At 36.3% G+C, this 19,028-nt stretch overlaps 1 protein-coding gene across 3 annotated transcripts in view; it reads right to left on the bottom strand.

Annotated features, from left to right (window-relative positions):
- Positions 1 to 19,028, bottom strand: part of LOC134519789 (uncharacterized oxidoreductase ZK1290.5-like) — a 49,936-nt gene that overhangs the window by 16,800 nt on the left and 14,108 nt on the right. For all 3 annotated transcript variants that reach the window (XM_063344412.1, XM_063344411.1, XM_063344413.1), the window contains exons 2-3: positions 17,279 to 17,527; positions 9,603 to 9,704 (exon numbers count right to left, since the gene is read on the bottom strand). In XM_063344412.1, coding sequence (XP_063200482.1) covers positions 9,603 to 9,704; positions 17,279 to 17,527 — 351 coding nt within the window. The remainder of the gene's footprint in view (positions 1 to 9,602; positions 9,705 to 17,278; positions 17,528 to 19,028) is intronic.

Genomic DNA, 19,028 nt, shown 5'->3' with positions numbered 1-19,028 from the left:
TCTTAGCTGCTATGATAACAGGTGGTTTTAAAGTCTATTCTTCTTTTCAACTTAACAAATGTAAGAAGATCTGAAGTTCAGGTCTTCCGAGATAAAAGTTTGCTGTGTGCTAGCTGCAATCCCTCTAGAAAGTACACTTTTTAAAATACACGTTTATACTGCCTTATTTACGAAGTCACAGAGCTTTGACTCAGGGAGAAAAAGCATCCTCCTTATCTGCTTGAGGAAATAAGTGGTTTGGCCCATATGAAGCAGATTTTGAGAAAGTGCCAGGTGCAACAAACAAAGAGTTTGCATTTCCCCATTAGCTCCCAAAGCTTACTGAAGCTTTGTCCTACTCCTTGTGACCCTGACTTCACAGGCTCGAAGAAAAACTTGGCAATGATGCTTCTTTTATGCATGCTAAAAATTGACTGACCACAATGGTGGAACAGAATTTTTCATCCAGCTTTGAAAAAACTATCATGAAACTCTGCAAGACACATTAGAAAACATATTGGCAAAATAATGGTTGATTATAATGGGAAAAAAATAGTATCTTTTCTATCCTACACACACAAAAGAATCTTGCTCTCCACCACATCGGTAATTTCACCACACCATATTACTCCCAGCTGCTGTGAAGTAATACATCATTGCTGACGGAGGGTTTGCAATGTAGTTGTGTATTAAGCTTAAAGCATTTTTTTTATGGCAACCTAGAGAATGATTGGGTATTTTTTCCTTTACTTCGTATAATACCAAATTATACAAAGTTTGATGGGCACTGTTTGTCTTGCAACATAAATATACTGTCTTGGCACCACAACATTGTTTTAGTACAATAGTGAGCCTTATCTTTCTCTTGCACTACTTTTATCAAAATTCTAAATACCCTCTGGAATATTAAATGTACAAAGTTCAGATCAAAAAAGGTTTTTTAAATAACAAAACTGGATACTGGGTTTGTGGAGCCCATTTTCCTCCCCCTCCCTGCTGTGCTACATGAGTCACAGCAAGGGAGAATTCCCACGTCCACTGAACAGTGCCCATTCTGTTACATCTTCTATTCAGGCCACAGAATAAAAACACAAATGGATCCACTTTTCCCAAGAGGTCAACTGCAGTAACTGTGTCTTTATTAAAGGAGGTTACACAGGTTGGAAAGGTCCACATTCTCTCTGATACACACTTCTCTGTGGGTAAATGGTATTACTCAAAGAAACCATACAAGATTTGATTTCAGCACAGCTTGCTAAATCAAAGCTGTAGACTGAGTGTGTCCCACATGCAGATTGCAAGCCAAAGCCTTGACAAATACAGCAGATGCCTCGGACAGAACCAATAAGGAATTAAGTTCTAAATCTATGAAATACCACTTGTCCCATTTCACAGACTAAAAAACATATACACCAAAAGGCTAAGTGTCCTGCCTAAGATATACAGGAAGACTGGCAAAATTGAAAACAGAAAAATCATGCTTCCTCCCCCAAAGGATTTCTTTTTATCCTATGCATTACTCCTGCGACAGATCATCTGTGAACTGTGAGGACAACAGGAGCGGAAGGATGAGTAGAAGTCAAATTGACAACTTCTGTGGTGGAAAATTCATTACAAACATTCAGTTTACACAACTGTTAAATGACTAATTAAACAGCATAATGCAGCAATACTAGCTTAACATATTCTGTCTCTTTGACCCGGCTACTTATTCTCACTGCTTCAATGCAACACTATCTTAATTATGTTGACATATTTTTTTCTCGAGTTGACATTACAAAACAGATCAGATTAAAAGAAATCCACCAAAAAGGCTGTTTGTCTGGTTGTTTCCAAAACTGAATCAAGTCCCTTGTACTCTCACAGATTTTCCCTTCTCTTATGCCAGTTTTAAGTGCGTAGAATAAGAACAGTTGGGCAATCAAACTGCAAAAGCAACATGGTACAGAATCAATCCCACTATACCCTAAATCAGTATTGCCACCACACACTATGTTGTGAAAATGTGATAAAAATTATCAGCATCTCAGCTAACTGCTTAAAGGCTATTAGAATACGTACCCTTAAAACTAGCACTTTGCAAATTATTATGGAGAGCACACACTTAGATTCTAAATAGTTTGTCCCCCCTGTAACTCTGATGGCACAGTTTCTTGACCTGGGATACCCTTTGGACTTCCATATCAGAGGGGATAACGATTCCCAACTGGTATGAATAACAGCAACCTGACTGATGTCAATAAAGCAACACTGATTTATAGTAGCTACGAATCTAGGGCTTAAATTCAACATATACAAAATAGATAAATGATGCCTTTTCCCCAAATTGTGTACCTTATTTATTGAGGCAAAAAGTTATTTTGGATGAGGACTTTCCTTTGAAATGTATTTCAGCATTGCCACCTTCTCAGGTGTTCTTGTGTTCACGCTGGGACCTCCAGGCACCTCTGTGTAGGTACACAAATGTGTACATTTGCTTTAAATAAACTAAGCAAAAAGATTTATCTCAATTTTTGACAAAAAGGATGCACTTGGTAGTAGAAAAGCCACGAATCATACATTGCAATAAATCATTAAAGAAAGAAATATGAGGGCTTATTTTTACAGTTAGGATTACCCATTAAGTCCTTAAAATAGAAAAAAAGAAAAGAAAAGAAAAGAAAAAAAGAGAGAAAAACATAACAAATAAGGACAGACATTCGTCGAAGTTTAGATTTGTTCCCACTTTTACATCTGCACCAAAATGACAACTTCTATGGCAATTTCTTATTCTTAAATAAGATACTGCGCATTATGAAGACTTCTTTATGATCTTTAACACAAATATGTGTAATTTTTTTTTTGCATACTTCTTTAATTGCTGTCTTATCTGATCAACAGGGTGTGGTGCAACCAACATCCTCACCAACTGCAACCACCTTCAACCCATGAAAACACATCTTTGAACTGTTTCTGATAATAACAAACCCATGAGACATCTTCATCTGTACAGAGAGAATACTATAAAGAGCATGAAAAAGATGTATTGCTAGGGAAATTAGTTACTTGCTTTTACTTATTAAAACTGTAGCGCAACTTACATACACATACTCACATATGACTTCTACAAACATAAACACTCTTGAGACAAATATTTTGTGGAGGTGTAACACAAATGTTTGTGAATTGTTAGCTGTTCATCATTTGACAATATAAGCAAAGATTTAAAGTAATTTTTCAGTAAGCATAAAAGCAGAATATGTCATCTAGGAAAGGATGTATCAGAAGTTTGTGCCACCTACACAAAAACTGTATTTGGTTTACTGAACCCTCGCTCATACTTTTAAGAACTGAGAGAAAATGGAGGAAGGAAAAGATGATGATTGAACTGGTCTATGCTCAAAGATGAAAAGGACAAGAATATTGTTAAGGTTGATTAGATTTCTTCTGTCACTTGGAATTAGGCAAAACATAACTTTTTTTCCAAGAACATAGTGACATTGTTTCAATTACTGAGCTAAACAATTCCTGTTACTTTATGGGACTCTCTTCAAATCATACATGAAGACTATTATACTAACATATTAATAGAATAATTGTATTTATTTTGAAGAGCATTTCTCTGTGTTAAGACATTGAAGGATTTTGATACAAGCATGATTATTTCATGTAAGCATAAGCTGTACTGCTTACACTAAAAGATAAGCAAAAACTTTTACTTTGGTAAAATGGCAGAGAGTCCCTGTGGGATCTGAACCCAGAAAAACCACCACATTACTACTCTTGCCAAGTTCAGGGAAAAGCTGGCTGGAAGCCCTCATTCTTCCCAGCATTTTTAGATGAAGGGACAAGTAATCATGTGCATGTGTGTATGAAAAGCTTGCCGAGATGATGGGCTAGCCACAATGCCAAAATCAAGGTCATTAAAGATACTGCATATGGAAAGGGTCATTTTGCTAGGAACAGACCAATTACCAGTGAGCATATATAATGACTATTCATGATGTCAAAGCAGCTTGCCACACTGCTTTCATCTGCCAGCAGACAAATGCCTATACAAGAATGTTGCAGCTGTCAAGGGAATATTTGACTCAATGTATATATCTTGGAATGGGTTCTGTAGGCAGTCTGGCCTCTGTCCTGAGGTATTGGAGAGGATAATTCCACAAAATGACAATGTACGAGGCCACAAAAATTCAAACCATAGCCTTGATATTACAAGAATCCTAGTTGATTTCAGCTGTTACAACAGGAAGAACCAGTTATTATATACAAGTGTCTCACTGACCAAAATTAAGATTTTTTTTTTTTTCCCCCTTCAGCACTGTTGATCCCATAACTCTTTAAAGGAAAACATGTATGCAGGCTGTTGAACAAAGACACACGTCTAGAATTCTCTGCCTCTCAGCACTGCAGTACAGATAGAGACTTCTTCACTCTGACTGCAACCTTAAGACAGATGCACGTACAGCAATGGAGTCACCCGGCTCCTGTGAAACAGCCCCGAACTGGAGCAGATTGACAAGTCACAGAAGATAACAAAAAACAACAAAGAAAGGCTACATTCTCAGGCATAACAGCATTTAAAGAAACTGATTCTTGAAGCTGTAAGGTTGCCCTAAGCTAGTAGAGGATAATCAGTTTAACAATAAGATCTTTCCTGCTATGAATAAAGAGCTATCAGCTTGATCTATCAGAAGTCACCTAGTATTTTTAAATGGGAGTTTTTAGTGCAGGTGGTGCCTTTATCCTATACTGTCAGCTACACACTACAATTCTAAAAACAGTAAAGAAAATAATAGTTATCCTCCCCCATTCATTTGTTCCTAATTCTCAACATAAAAAAGCTGCAATGACTGATCAGTGGAAATTGCTGCAGTTCCTCAGGAGCTTTTCCATTAGAAAATCTTCCGATCACTTGGGCTGACTACCAAGACCAGGTGCAGAATTCTGATCCCTGAGCTACTGTAAGACGTGGCACAATTCCCTCTGGTAGCAAGGCTGGGCCTAAATGCATGCAAATCCCAGGGCCTGAAGACTTGTGGGAGACAACAGGCTGCAAGACAAAACAGAAATCTCTGCATTGAATCCTTTCTTAACCAGCATGTGAACGTCTCACAAATCAAGCAGTGTTATAATTCATTAATATGAGGAATAAGCATTCTAATATACTTTCTGTATGATTGGAGTAAAGATACGTACAATTTATAAATTTTGGTTCATGTTACGGAATGATACAATTGCTATAGATTTGTACATTGCACATCTGCATCTACCTTTGTTCACCAGGACTGTATGACATTTTTCCCCGGACAGATATTAAGGGAACCAGCAAATTTAATGACTGAGCTCTGTCTGTACAACAGGAATACTAAAAAAGCAAACTAAAAGTATAACCTTGCCTTGTTTGTAGGGAAGAGAGGATAGAGGGTACAAATACACAAATTTCAGGTTAAAGAGGGAAAGATGCTGGCAGGACCTGTAATGGACTCTAAGAAACATACTAAAGGATTTAGCCAGGAGGAAATAAAAGATGAGTATGTTTAGCCAAATACTCTGTAGCTCAAGGGCAAACCAGAAGGACACAGGTCCATGTTCCAGACACAACCCAGAGGGATCGGAATACCTGAAGTGGGTAAAACTTTCAGGGTGTGTGATTTTAATATAGATAATATGTGTATTATGTCATACTGTTACAGTAATGGACAACAGTGGCTTCAGAATCCGTACAAGTGTTTTTGGGTATGGTCTCATTTCTGTCATGGTCTCCTTAATGAAGTCTCAAGAAAAATGCCCAAGATTCTGAAGGGAGATCTTGAGACAGCTGTTCAGTTGCATTAAGTAGTTGAACGGTGGATTCAACCACAAGGGTGAGAGCACTAAAATACGAAACCTTCTTTCAAGCGTGTTCCTGAGACCCCAGCCTTGGGGTAATAACCAGCTTCTGTTCAGTTTCCAAAGAGATAAAGCACATTGGATTCAAGGAGTGCAGCCCAAAACTTCAGTATAGGAAGTAATCAACTGGAGAGGGTAACCAGATCTGTAACAAATACTATTAAGATTCTCACTTTAAATTGTTCATGTTTCCAGTTCAAATGGTACCAGGACAAGAGATTCTTTTGAAAATGTTAACCCCAAGTTCCTTTTGATGAAATACAGAAACAGTATAGTGGTAAGCCACAGTGGGGATTTTTCAGTGATAGCAAAGGATCTCTCTCGTCAGCTGAATCTATTATTTTCTATTTCTGAGAATATTCTGATGTTATAGCTCAACTCCAAACTTTCATTAAAAGTATATATAGGAAGCACTACTAAGCAGTCAAGGATTAAGAAACAGTAAACTTACAGATGCCCACACATCTCAATGAATGCACATCTACCAATTTACACACCAATTTCATTGGCACATGCTGCATTCAAATAACAATAGACCTGCTATTTCTTCTACAGCCAGAGGAACTTAGGAGTTTACTAATATTGGACTCACTATAATCTGAGGAGATTTGTTTAACTTTTTAATGCAAGTTTTCTGCTCCCTAAAGTATTTATTTTAAACATTTTGACAAATAATTCAAATTTTTATTTTTTTTAACCTGTCAAATGGAATTTTTATTATCTGGGGAGAGGCTTATAAATTAGTGCATGCTGACCAGGACAGGGGCACAGAGCTACACCCTCTGGTCTCTCCTCAGTTAGCTGGCTGAGAAGATACTTCAGGCAAGAAGCCCTGTAACTTGTGCTGCTGCGACCCTGTGTCTCAGCCGCTCTCAGATGAACCTGGTTGAATCTATCTTTGTAGGCATGACCTAAAAAATAAATTCTCTCAAAGCTATGAATGTAGATGCAGTTGGGATTTTTCTTGTGTCAACTTGTGACCAATCTAAAACTTAACACAATCTTAAAAAAAATCTGCATTACAGACTTTTACAGTTTTGGGTAGTAACAGTTTATTTCCCCTCCTCCTAGGGGAGGGGAATTGTTTATTATAACATTAATACAGACTACTAATAATTTACATTATTTTCAAATGTTGCTTGCCTGAGGTAAGTGGAATTTTGCAGAACAAATATTAACCTGGATTTAAATCCAAGTTGAAAGAATGAGATTTTCAAACATCTGCACTCAAAACGATCTGTGAATACAGAGAAGTGATTAAAGAAAATCTTATTAACTTCAGCCAGACCAAAGACTTAGGTCAATATTGAGATATTTTAACCATCTCATGAGTCCCTTGCAGATAGATATGCATTATCAGTCCCATAACAGAAACCATTTTTTTCCCACAGAGAACAGCCTTTATTGTCACTGCACTTTCTAAAACTCTTCAGTGTGGACACAATTGCTAAACCCACTAGCTAGTTGAATAATTTCAATATTTGCTTCGCAAATTGACTGCGGAAGCATATTATTCATTTAAACGGTCAATCCTTATATGTGAAATTGTTAGTTTCTACTAATTTTTTTTCCAAGAGTAAACATTTCCTAAAAAAAATAAATAAAATGTAACAGGATTGCAAACAGGAACCGACAACTACCTGAACCAATGTCAAATTCAGAGAAGACAAAGAACTCACCTGTTTAGTATAGAACTTACAATTTTTCCCCCAATAAGTGAAGATGATTTTTCTTCCTCAACTAAGGATTTTGACCAAGTCCTATATTCAATTCATACCAAGGCTAACATGTTGCTCACGTAACACATAGCGAGTCACATAAAGATATCCAGCAAGTGTTTAATCTTCAGTGGAAAGTCTAGTGGTTAACCATGCAAACAAATTATTTAACATTTTCCTCAGGAATCATTGCATTTCAATCTCCAGAGTGGTTAACATTTGTGTATAATTACAGTAACACATGGTCATGGTCAGGACATCCAGAGTCTGTATCCCTTAAAGCAAAAATGTAGAGGTTAATGTTCTAAGGCACTTGATTCAACCAGACTAATAAATTTTCCTTCCCCTGTAGATGATCTGACTGAGGTAATTTAGACAAGCAGAGCTGGAAACCTTACGCTCAGCTAAATGAATCATGAGTCTACAGAACGCTTAAATTCAGAAAAAGACTGAGGGTAGCAACATGCAAATTGATAAAACTGTTGAAGAAATGCAATTTCAACAAAAATAATTATAACATGGGATGCCTTTAAAGAGGTAACACGCATAGGGACAAAAAATAAAAGTAATTTTTTTCTCTGCCTATGAAGTCAGGAATGGTATTTCCAGTGTCTTACTGGGAGACCATCGAATAGCTCAGAGTCTTTCACAGTAGGAAGATAAAGACAGAAAGAAAGAGTTGTGTAAAAGTAAAAATCACAAACACATGCAAAAGCATAATAAAGCTAATAGGATACGAATAATAATAGAAGGTGAAAATATAACCTGTTTGCAGCAAATTAGGATGGCGTATCTAAGCACAAATGACACACACTAACTTAAATACTCATCAGAAAAAAAAAGCTTTCTCAATGGGAAGATGAAGTACCTTGTCAAATAATCCATTTTTGGATTTAAAAGTCATTGATGCTTTGCAATATTAGGTCGGTGAAGTGTGTCTTTAAAACCTGAGTGTTGTAATCCCTTACATGGCAGAAAACACTTTTTGCAGCTTCCCTTATGCTTATTATAAAAAGCAAGAACAAAAGATATATCAAAGATAGTTTACTTCTGTGTTTCCAGAGGAAGACCACAAGTAACTGAAGGATTGAAGCGTAAGAGTACTGCTTTATTTATTGCTCTGATAAAACTGATAGTGGCACAAACCCTGTGATTGCCTTTGTACAACTGTCCTGCTACAATCACTATTTCAGTAATTCTGGCTTTGCGGATAGACTACTTAATCCAGTAAGTCTTCTCCCTGTCTGTGGAACTTCTCTGATGCTGTAAACAGGGTGGTCCACGTTGCCCAAGAACCACATGACAGGATCTTCTCTTACAACACTATTTCTCATAATACTGCATACTACAGGAACAAAATCTTCTTCTTAAAACTACATGATAAATTTTGCTTTGGCCTGTCTCATCTTCCTATTGCTATGAATATAAACTGAAGTTTGCACCAAAAATCAAACTGACAGTTATCAGAGTTCGAGAGAAGAGCTCTCCTCTTTGATATTTTTTTCCTCCAAAAGTTAGTACCAAAGAATCTGCAGTTGAGTATTTGTTCCTCATCAAGCCATTTTGTTTTGTTCACCCTTTCTAAAACACAAATGGATCTATGAAGTACCACAATATATGATAAATGGGAAAACGGCATCATACAATTAAAAAAATAATCTGAAGGAAGTAAAACTTAGCATGATTTATGCTTAAAACAGAGGAGACTGCTACAAAAGACGTTCTATAGTGTTCCATACATTTCAATGTAACCTGTAGATTTCCTCAAGCAAGTACGCACACCATCATTAGTCTCATGGGCAGAATTTGGCAATGTTTTATTTACAAGCAACACAAAGCTCTCTTATTTAATTTACCAAAATGCTAATGCTGCAGTTTCCAGAGAGATTCACATAACTCACTCGCCCAAATCCCACTGAAATATGAGCATCCAGCTCCAATTAAGTTTTTGAACATCTCTCACTATGAATTCCCCAAATCCCAAAATGCACTATTCCTTCTGCCAAGATAGGTTTTCATTATTATAATCACCTTTCTCATAGAGCTCCTCCATCGCTCTCCAGGTTTCAGCTCGGACCTCTCGATTGCTTTTACCCGGAACATGTGCATCAGGCCAGTGTATTAAATAAAGATCTAAAAAAGAAACCAGACTATTCATTGAAATGTCAAAAAAAAAATATATATCAAACCATGTGAAACAGCATTTTCCCTCCATAACAGCCCCTAACATATTACCATTAAAATAGTTACAATTACTACTCCATGGTCATTACTGTATACATCCATTTAGTTTTAATAAACAAAATCTACATTTCATTAACAGCTAAAGGTAGCATAAGTTGCACACGTGCCACAGATTCAGGTCACTGTAATCAGAATTTCATGGTCACATATGCACTTAAACTTCCAACGCATAACAAGCCCCATTTAAATCAAAGGGATTTTGGTCCCTGGAATTAAAACTGGACTACTGCTGAAACGCTGGAAGATAAGTATATTCAGCAGTTCTACAGATATTTTATACAACCTCAGCAGTGGATCTGTTTTTTTTCCTTTCTAAAGAATACTTCCATTTATGAATTTCTGTTGAAAATTAAAGCACATTCTCTTATGAAGGTTCTTTTTTTTTTTTTGCTATAATTTTGTGGCAGCATTGGTGATTTTTTTTAAAACATTTTTAAAATGTTATGTTAAGGGAACAAAATTATGCTTTACTGCATTTATGAAATGTTACCACAGTTTCAAATGCAAGATGTACTGCTGATGGAATTCTCCAGGCAGCTATTGAAACTGGCTGTCTCAGGAAAGGATTTATTTTTCTTCCTGTTGTATCCATGCAAGAAAAGACTATCCTTCTACTGAAAAAGGAAGTATTTCCAACACAAATTAAAAATGAGAAATCTACATGTATTGGACTCAGAGTTCTAAATCAGATTACCTAAATTTAAAAAAATGATAGGATCTATAACTCCTTTGTAAGTTTGTAGACACCGCTAGGCATTCTGAAGGAGAAACTTAGGAGACACATTGAAAACAGTATTTCTATTCTTTAAAATTCTATTTAAATTCTAACTGCAGATGAAACAGATAACTGCAGGCATCCCAGTCAAAGAGGTGTTGGTCTTTGACACATACATTTGTCTGACACAAAACAGGAAAAGGAAATAAATGCATGACTGAGATGTGCATCGTTGTCTTTGTGCTTTACAATACTCCTTTTTTGGCAGTTCAAATATAGAGTTAAGAAATAAAAAAAAAATAGACTCGTTTGCAATGAGCAGAGTTTTTTGTTCTCTGAATGCATTACCCCATTCATTTACAGCACCTATTTTGGAAAACACAGATCCTCTGCCATGATATTTTTTCAATTCACATTTAAGGACTGAACTAATGATTACTATACCACTGGGCTGGTATATTAGCTTTCACCTCTTTAAATACAAATGCAACCTCAATTTAAGAGGAAAAGGTAACATCAAATTCATCATAATACACCAGTTCCCATTTGGGCACATCACTGCAACACTGTTAAGCAGAGTATTTTGCTTACACTAAGAATCTAATTACAACAGTACAGAATTTGGCACAGTAAGATACATTACACATGTATCAAGGAAAAAAATTATTTTGGGTGTATGACAAAAATCATGAGCTAAATTTGCACTTTCTTATATCAAGAATCCATTAGATTTTTAAACGCAATTGCTCAGACAAGCAAATATCATATATATAAGGATTTGCAGCATCTAGCTTTATGTCACATTTAAAGAGAAAGTTGCTCATTCTTTGCCCTTATATACATAAAATACACTCCCAACGTAGAAAAGAGTAAAAACACAGATGCAGTGTTGTTCATCGCTGATCTGCAAATAATTACTTCTTCTCTAATTGCTCTGAAGAAAGAAGTTGTATTTATTAAGAATAAATACCAGTGTATGATACTGGAATAAATACCAATTTCTGTGACATTTAAGTGAAAACTAATATTGTGATATTGATTAAAGCATTTTGTAAAGTTATGTTCAAAACTCAGGACTACTCTAATTCTGTTGTCAATAAAGTCTCTTTTAAAATTTCCACTGACTTATATTAGATGAAATCCCAAGGATTAGCATTACGAATTGCTAGTATCAAGTGTTAATTTTGATCCAAAATTATACATGCCATTGGTGGTTCTTACTGAATAGAGACTGCTGCGTTTTAATTTAAACTTCTTTGCTTGGATAAAGCAAATGTCACATATAAGTAGGTGCAAGTTTACCTCATGTAAAAATGGAAGAATCACTTATCTTTAATTGCTGCTTGTTATGGTCTTCAAATCAGACTAATAAGAACTGCTTAACTATGCAGAAACGTGTTGTAGAGCACCAACAAAAAACAATCATTAACTTCAGCAGAGTTTCACCAAAAGCTACTTTTCCAAAAGCCTGAATATTCAGTTAGACATCACAGTTTGCAAATGTTCACAGAAATAGCTACACCATGGATTTCAACATACAAAGATGCTTTGTATTCAGACCTCTCAGAAGCACTCTCAGAAGAACAACTTCTAACAGATTTGATAACTGAAAGATCTCTGGCCTTGGATATTTAAAAAATGGAGTACATCACCCTTCCTTGTATTAGTGTCTGAGACCTCTTCAATGCAAACACGATTAGCTGTTGGTCCTTTATTTTAGAAAGGTGATGTTATCAGGTATGTGATGTCTATATCATCCTACTATGTTTATTTTAATTTAGGCTTTTTGTTGACATAAAAATTACTTCACAGTTATAAATATACACATTTAGGGCTAGAAAGCATCTATTGGACCACAAAGCACAGTGCTCCTGACTGCAAGAAGTGTTTGGGAAAGATGTGGGGCAAAGGTACCTTATCTCAGAGATAAAGAGTAGAATAGTCTTTCTGCCAGCCATGCACAAACCACCCCAGCACAGCTAGAAGCAGAAGGAATACAATGCACCTTACAATAAGCGATGGAACTGCCACTCTATTTAGATATAAACTAAGCATAGTTCATTTTAAATTAGGATCTGCTTACTTTTACTGCATCTGTTAGAAAACTTTCTGTAATACCTACAGGCAAATAAAAACAGTAAGCGCCTCAGCAAACCAAGGCCTACGATTTCATCTTCATTTGTACACACATTCACACCTGCACTCACACATTTTCTTTTGCTAAAAATATTTCCACTCCTGGCAAATTACATGAACACAAACACTCTTATTTTCACTCTGGAAGCAAGAAACCAGTTTTAAATTATTTATCAAAATAGATTAAGGTTCCATTAATCAGGAAACTGGAAGTTTTTAAGAAGAGACTACATCTACATAAGACATCATCTACATAAGAAGAGAACGATGTGGTTGTGCCTTGTAGTGTGGGATAGATTAATCAATACTTTGAGATGTCTTCCAGCCATGTATTTTTTTAAAAGAATCTTAACTCAAAATAAAAAGCAACCAATGATTCACAGTATCAGGATGTACTTGAGAAAGAATTAAAAAAAAAAAAACAAACAACCAAACCCAAACATTTACAATCAAATTTTGTATCTACCAACTTTTTACAGCATCCTTTAAGACAATCAAGCTGTAGCAGTGCAGTGGTAAGAGGGCCTGAAGTTCATTTGAATGTTGAAAACACAGTGCTGCAGGAAAACTAAAATTAACATGTGAACTGCTTTCACACGGGCATTTAAAATAGAGTGGCTTATTACTTCTTAGCGGTTGCAGCACTTACAATCAACGCAGTTCCTCTTAACTTAAAAGCACAGGGCCATTTCACACATTTAAAAGCCAACATGTCATGGAAATAAAAGTTTCCAATTCTATTCAAATTCCTAATACAGTATTAAAAAAAGGTCAAAAACTCACTATAACAAACCTAGTTTTGAAGAACAAGCCCTTGCTCATAACAAACCTAAAAGTATTTTTTTCTCAATGTTTAGCACAGTTATCTTAATGCAATGGTTGTATTTTCCCCGCTTTTCTGAATTGTCGCTGCACTTAGTATCCACATTATGTATTTTTTTCTCCTGACCAGCCTTTTTTGTTGTTGGTGGTGGTTTTTATTCTACTGGAACAAGGATCAATGTGAAGTAACCTCCAAAGTGTTTGAATTCATACACAACCTGAACTGGGTGTATTCTCACCATTCATGCGATTCACCTATTATACTAAATATGCTGCTAGAACATTTGTCCAGCGCCAGCTGGGGATTTGTGACACGTTAAATTTTCCTGAACGTGACATACCAGAACAGTCAAAAGGAAAATAAAATCGTTTATGAATTCAGTAACCCACAAATGACATTCAAGAAGAAGTTACTTTGGAGGTTTGAGACAAATCCCAAGGAATGTATTCTGCTACTGCCAAACCTGTAAGATTTGCTGCCATTTCATATTGGTTTACTGTGACTGCTAGTTGAGGACCACATTTAGAAAATGCAAGGAGCAGAGTATCTGTTACAACCACTGCCCACAAATAATATAAATTTCCAGCTTCTCATGGATATATAATCTACTGATTCCTGGAACACTGCTCTCCCAATACCATTTGCCCATGCATTTATCGAAAAGGTTTCATAACAGTATTTTACAAGGAACACTTTTTCTCTTAAAAAGCTGGGACTGCTTTCAGCAGTGCATCTGTTTTAACAGCTGGCGTTCTATATACTGCTAATACACAGATTTATCAATTCCTGTTAGATTATATGCCAAGTCTCTAATTCAGTCTGCACGGATGGACTGTGTAGCCCATAGGGATCCTCAAGAAAATTAACAGGACTCTCCTTAGAACAGAGCTTAGCTGCACATTGAGCTGCCAGGGCTCCTATAGCTTTTTCTTTTTGCAGTCTTCTGAATGACTAACTTTCCCTCCAACATAAAGGCGTAAGTTCACAGATGGTATTATTTAGGAACTTTCAGTTTTCTATATGACACATGTATCTTCATGGAAAGGCTGTGAATCACCACATATTTCGTTAATATATAATGAAATCAGGAAATTCTGATTTAGGTACATTTCACATACCTTTATTTCACTTTCCTATTTCATAGAAAAACTGCCACTTTGAACACATGCTTGCAACTGAAGAATTTACTTTCCTCACTAAGCTTAGACACAAATTGCTTTGTTATTACCAGATCTTTTTCTGTCATGGATTTCATGTCCTCTCTATGGTATACATTGGCCAGCAGAAAAGGGACATAAAATGCAGGTATGAATGAAAACAGAACTAGGATATCTAAGCTTAGTCGTACAAGCTTATAACTGTATTTTCAAACTGCATTCCAATTACTTTTGTTAGACTTGTGATAACCCTCAGAACTTCCAACAAAAAGCTCTTAACTCTAACCATTCTTGAAATACTTGAAGAGTACGTATTTCAAGATATTGTCACTTTTTGCTTAAAAATCCTTCCGATAGCACCTTCCAGCTGGGTGCTTTCCAACAGGAGATATAGGGCTCCCTAAAGCATGATGCTTTCTGTGAACCCCATGAAACACACCATGTATTGTACCTCTTCCAAGGGTCTACTTCACCAGCATATATAGCGCTAAATGCAGAACTCAGCCTTACCTCTTTCACATGAGTGCAGTTCACACTGTGTTAAACAAAAACGGTGCATGGAGTTGAACCAACAGTTGAGATTAAACTCAAGCAGCCAAAACCGTTACTCGACTTGCCATCCCATCCTTCTTGCAGAGGTCACCATCCTCATTGACAGATCAGTGAATTGCATATGACTATTTCCTAAGCCATCAAAGTTTTACAAATTGTTAAGTTAAAGCAAGCTGAAGCCAGCATTGATTTAGGTCACTATGTCAGACTAAGTAGTGGTTCAGAAAGAGCTTTATAAATTTTTCAGACATCTCCACATCAGCGGAAGAAAGGTGAGGAAGATGGGAAGACGGGTGAAGGTATAAAACAAAACAAAAAAAAAGGAAAAAAAATCTCGTATGGAGGGAAATGGCAGTTGTAATACTCCTTAATTTGTCTTAGTAATATGAGCAGAAGAATTCTCAGAGCTGAACATATCTGACAAACTGAAGTTCTGTTTATGCCAGTCCAGGGATTCACTCACACGGTGACAGTATTTGTGCATTTCTTCCTTTCAGATTTTTTTCCTTTTTTCATGTATTTCTTCTTAGCAGCAATATGTAAACAGAGTGTTTGTGTGAGCACCTACTTTAAACAGTCTACTAAATGAGAAAATAAAAGCAAATTACAGTATTAAAAGGAATCACCGAAAATGATTTCCTGGAAGTGAGTCAAGTTTTCCTCTCATCGACATTCAGCACCAGTGCCACAGCAAGCAGAAGAAAAAAGAAAGCAAACACAAAACATAACAAGCAGAAAGCAGAGAGGAGGAAATGTGTTATTTCTTATTTTAGAGGAGAAAGTCAGGGCTTGAAATGTTGTTTATGGAAGTGCCCTTGCAGTGATCTGTATTCGCACAGAACAGAAAAAAGATTTGAATTAATTTTGCATTATTCTGTACCTGTGGAGGAAGTTACCAGATACATTTCCAGAAAGAATGGAGCCAAAGATGTGCATACAAATATCTCAGTCTTTAACAGAGTCAGGTTTTTTTCACTTCATCTTGCAGAGTACCCAAGCAAAAAAGCCAGTACATACAGCACACAGCTGCCATTAATATTATATGCCATTAATTCTGCAAAATCTGTACTTCACAAAAGCTGTTCACTTTGTCATTAAAGTTTATTTATTGGTAACGGGGGGGACGACAGGGTGAGTAAAGAGAAGAAAACGAGGGTTTTCAGGACACTGACAGATAATGTCTGATGGTTAGGTCAATTATTCCTTAATTATCAGCATAAACACTATCTCCACCAGTGTCATCATTTTATATTATTACTTTAAATTCACCTTCCTGTACCTCCATTTTCTTTTCATTGCTCTGGGTAGGGAAGAAGCAGCAAAAGCATTTCAAAAAAACACCATGTTTATTGTTATCAGGTATCTCCTCTCCCATGATCTGTTGCAAATAATTAATTGCTGTCGTTATTGCAGCTCTTCGACGGTCTACTAAGGGAGTAACAATATCACATCTTTGACTACAAGAAGTTTATGATCAGGGTAAGTTTAAAAGCGTGTAAGTCTAATTCAGTGTTAGTTAGATTTAGTCTTCTAAAGTCTGGTAGATACTTCCAACATTTTTGCCAAAGTATATTGCATCAGTCAGACCAAACCAAAGGCAGTTATTCAGAATTTTAAAAAGTTAACAGACCTACAAAATAAGTTTTAGAAAGGACTCACATTCCTTAAGATTTAATAGACCAAAGAAGAAACCAGGCATTTTTGTTGCCCTATTACCAATACGTTACTGTAAAGTTTATGAATCCTTGTTTCATAGGTTTCAGGTGTTTTTAGCAAAATATATAAAACTAATGCAGTGGTTCCTTAAATCAATTTGACAATGAAATGTACCTTTACAAAACATACCTTGATCAGTTTTAAAACATTTGCAACAAGGAAGAAGTCTGTGCTCTCAACTATATATATGTGAACTTCCCAGAGAAAAAACAGAACAAGAAATCTGCAAATGCATAAATAAAAGCAGAATTTGGTTTCCATGATCTATCTGTACTACATTGTTTTTTTTTTTCAGGAATTCATTCATCTTTGCCAATACTTACACGGAAGGAACAATAAATGAGCTATATGTAAAGATTCATACCAAGATATTCGACACCAAGTCTTTCACATGACTCCAAGCAGGCTTTTTTTGTGTTTTCATAGCCATAATCACTATGCCACAGTTTGGTAGTTATCCAGAGGTCCTCTCGCTTCACACCGCTCTCTTTGATGGCTTTTTGGAGAAGGGATTCACAGCCATATCTTTTTGCTGTGTCAATATGACGAATGCCACATTTTTGTAATGCATAGACCACAGCATCATGAGAATAGCCACCTTGATGGGAAGTACCTAAACAAATAAAATCACGAGTGAATTGTCAGTGGTGAATTATGAGGGACATGTTTTATAATTCGTTTTAATTTTTGCTTTCCTTTTGTATATTGTCACAGAACCTTCTTATTCAATTTTCATTTCCTAATAATAAAAAAATAGGAACTGACAGATTTCTAGGCTGGGAAAATACATAAGGTGCTAAAACGTTGACACTGATCAGAGGTAACTCCACCAAAATCAAGTATCACCAGCGTTTAACTGTAAAGAAGTGATTTCAGAAGCCAGGCTGAAGACCATCAAAGAGAAAATACATACTTTATGGAAAATTAATTTATGGCACTTAATTTTCATATAGGAGCACAATATTTACAGATTAGAATATTAACAATAAGAAATAAAATACAACTTAAAAAGCAATTTACTTTGCAGAAAGCATATCCCAAAGCCTTTACTCTGTTGAATTCCTGGTAGCTTCAAGTCATTATTACATTGTACAACCCCAGACAGGGCCATACATGCACGTGCAATTCACATAATGTCAAGTTCAGCAATAACCAAAACAATGGAATCCTACACAAGAGTTACAGAAAGGGCATAAGGGAGTTTCAGTAACAAATACTGTAACTCTTATTGTGTAGGTATTCACTGGATATGTATTTTGCATGTCAAGGGGACGGAAGGAGGAGGAGACTCAGCAGGAAAAGCAACCAGCAGGAGGACTGTCAGATAAAGAACTGGTTGAGTACAAGGAGGATGATGTTTCTACTTACCCTTTCCTGTTAGTTGTTTTTCCTGCCATGAGCCCCTCACCCATTCACCCTCACTCAAACACTTCTCACAAACAGTATTTTCTACAGTTTTTTGGAGGAAATGCTCAGTCAGTTCCAGCCAGCTACCAAAGCCACCTTCTAAGATGATGATGAAAGGCCCTAGTGCTATAAACAATAGTCATCATGCAAATGGCTAGGTCACTAACTTCAGAACGGCCCTGTGCCGTTGTGACAGCAACAGGTCTTCAGCCACTGCTGAATATAAATAAATAAATGAAGGACTCCAGGTCAAAGAATAGTAATATAGAGTGAAATTTGTATCTGCTGTTAACATTCTCTTCCCCTCCAAACATAATATTTATTTCTACACCAAACACTATCTGCATGTTATGATATTAACTAGTGTATATGGCTACCCAGACTGTCAGAAAAGGGAAACAAATGAAAACACACACAGTTACCTTAAACTCATCCTTAGAGCCTCCCATACCTGAACTGGAGAGAGATCACCTCTAGGAGTCCGCATGACTTTCTCACATATGTTGTAACAACACATGCAAGAATGAAGAGAACTTGCAAAAGTTCTACTTGCTTGTAAGGCAAGCCAAGTTCTCCTAAATGCCTATCATTTTTGTTCATTCCTAATTTTAGAAGGAAAGCCATCACCACCACCTTGCTCAAAACTTCAAGTCATTTAAAATAAGACATAGTATGGTATGATATCCCACACATACACCTGAGGATCA

The sequence above is a fragment of the Chroicocephalus ridibundus genome, chromosome 8, assembly GCF_963924245.1.
Source record: "Chroicocephalus ridibundus chromosome 8, bChrRid1.1, whole genome shotgun sequence".
In the NCBI taxonomy this organism is placed as follows: domain Eukaryota; kingdom Metazoa; phylum Chordata; class Aves; order Charadriiformes; family Laridae; genus Chroicocephalus; species Chroicocephalus ridibundus.
Note: the sequence above shows the minus strand (reverse complement) of the source record. Positions and strands in the feature narration are given on the sequence as shown.